Source organism: Vigna radiata, chromosome 5, assembly GCF_000741045.1.
Source record: "Vigna radiata var. radiata cultivar VC1973A chromosome 5, Vradiata_ver6, whole genome shotgun sequence".
Classification (NCBI taxonomy): Eukaryota; Viridiplantae; Streptophyta; class Magnoliopsida; order Fabales; family Fabaceae; genus Vigna; species Vigna radiata.
The window spans coordinates 11,815,915-11,818,003 of NC_028355.1; the positions used below are offsets into that span (position 1 = coordinate 11,815,915).

Sequence of the window (2,089 nt, forward strand, 5' to 3'; positions counted from 1 at the left end):
AAGGAAAAGGTACAAGGACTGTGTATGTCGAAGGTTGTGTGTACGTGTTGCAGGTAAATCTTTTATTTTGATTGTTTGATTCCTTGAAATGTTTGAGTTGATAAATGTACAATGTTTTATTGAGCGTTTAGTTTATTGTAATTATGGTGTATTCTAATGTATTTCAGGTTTGGTTTTGTGATCGTTTTGTTCCTTCTAATAATTTAGTACATAAAAATCCAAGAATTTTGCATTGGATTGATGTCAATGTAGGTGACAATTTCATAAAATCTGCTATGGAGACGGGTGTGGTATGTATTAAGTGGTTTTATTAACATATTTGATTTAATAATTTAATTTATACAATGATGGTTTTGATGAATTTGCAGACGCTTGATGACTATGGTCCATCAATGAGAGAAATGAGGCAGCCATTTGTGAAAGCATCATTTAATGCAGGTGGAGAGGAAGTAAGGAAGAAAGCACATTCAAAGTCAGCAACCAATGAAAAACAGAAGAAAGATGTTGATGATGGTTTAGATGCTGTTCTAGAGGAACAAGAAGCTGAAATTAAAGCACTTGAAGAAGAATTGGCTGCATTGAAGATTGGGTTGGTTGAGGAGAAAGAAGAATATTATGGTGGTTACAGTACCCCATGTAACCAAAATGAGAATATTAACAACTATGGACGTGAGGGAGATGATTACAACAATGAAACTGTTATGAAGCATTATATGCATCGAAAGCGGTTCAAAAGTGTTGTTTGTAAAACTCCGTACACCGGATACAGTCCCAAACTTTAATTATGGATTGTTTAATTAGTGCATCATATTGTATTACTTTAATTATGGATATTTGTATTTGAAACAGAGATTATGTTAATAAAGAAAGTGGTTGTTAGAAAATGCTTATGTTATTGTAATATTCATTCCATTTGTTGATTGGTAGTGTTGCTTAATTTTCATCCTTGGTTGTAGTTAACAAATGTCCAATTATGGCCACTTTTGTTACCCCTATTTGTGGGGAAGACCCATTAAGGGTGAAGCTGTTTTTTAGAACTGTAAAAATTGAATTTTGTACCAAAACTTCAATACTGCTACCCAGTACTGGCTGAAGAACTCCCCAAAGTTTTCAGGCGTGTGTTTTCTGTGCGTTTTGTACATTAAATACATCAAAATATACAGCAGTACCAGACCAATATTATGAAATAACCACATACATCAACATTGTGTATCATCAAAATTGTTATGAACAGCAGATAACAAGGACATAAATCCCATTGAGGGTACTTGGGATAGTTGGGACGGTTGATGCATTTGTATTGAATATTCCACGCCTTCTTGGATATGTGAAACAGTGGATGTTGTGGTTTCCTGTGTGCAGTAACAAAACACAGAATACAAACATATAAGAAAAGTAATTAATATTGATAGTCAAAGAATATGTCAACAACTAACATTTGGTTGAACAGTCGTTGTAGCTGAATTTTTCCTTGAAGCCGTTTTCCCTTTTTTAGTTCTAGTTTCAACTGCTGACTTGAATCTGATTTTGTCCACAGCTGCTAAATTGGAACCCTTGGAACTTCCATCTCCTTCCTTTTCAAGTGGTTCTCCTTCAGGGCTGCTACCTTCACCCCTTCCAACCACATCCAAATTTAATGCTGCACGAATAATTGGATTTCTACGATCTTCCGATGAAAGGTACCACTCAAAATGTACCTATAACATTGCAAAACAGTTACATCAAGCAAATCACTACTCAATACATCACAAAATTAACATAAACATGTCGAAAAAATTACTTACCTCGCCTTTCTTTAACAAAGCATCAATTTCTTCAATGTTATAATCCAACGAATGAAAGCGCAAAATGCGCGGGAATACCTTGTGAGAAGAATGGCCATACAAACCAAGGCGTTCATACGCCCATAGCTACATTCAAAGTATTAATACCATTAGATAAAGTTCTAACAATCAATATTTTTAATAAAACAAGTAACTAATATTTATTCATACCTGTAAAACAACCGCACACCCACTTATGCTCAAAGATTCTTCAATTTTTTTGGTGAGTATTTTCTGGTTACATCTATTAAGACTATTTACAATGT

At 34.2% G+C, this 2,089-nt stretch overlaps 1 protein-coding gene across 1 annotated transcript; it reads left to right on the top strand.

The window, feature by feature from the left end:
• The first annotated feature begins 230 nt into the window (after positions 1–230).
• On the top strand, positions 231–853 carry LOC111241606. Its single transcript, XM_022780283.1, has 2 exons — positions 231–290; positions 369–853. Exons 1-2 carry the CDS (start codon positions 276–278, stop codon positions 780–782), a joined length of 429 nt encoding a protein of 142 aa, XP_022636004.1. The 5' UTR covers positions 231–275; the 3' UTR covers positions 783–853.
• The last annotated feature ends 1,236 nt before the right edge of the window (positions 854–2,089 follow it).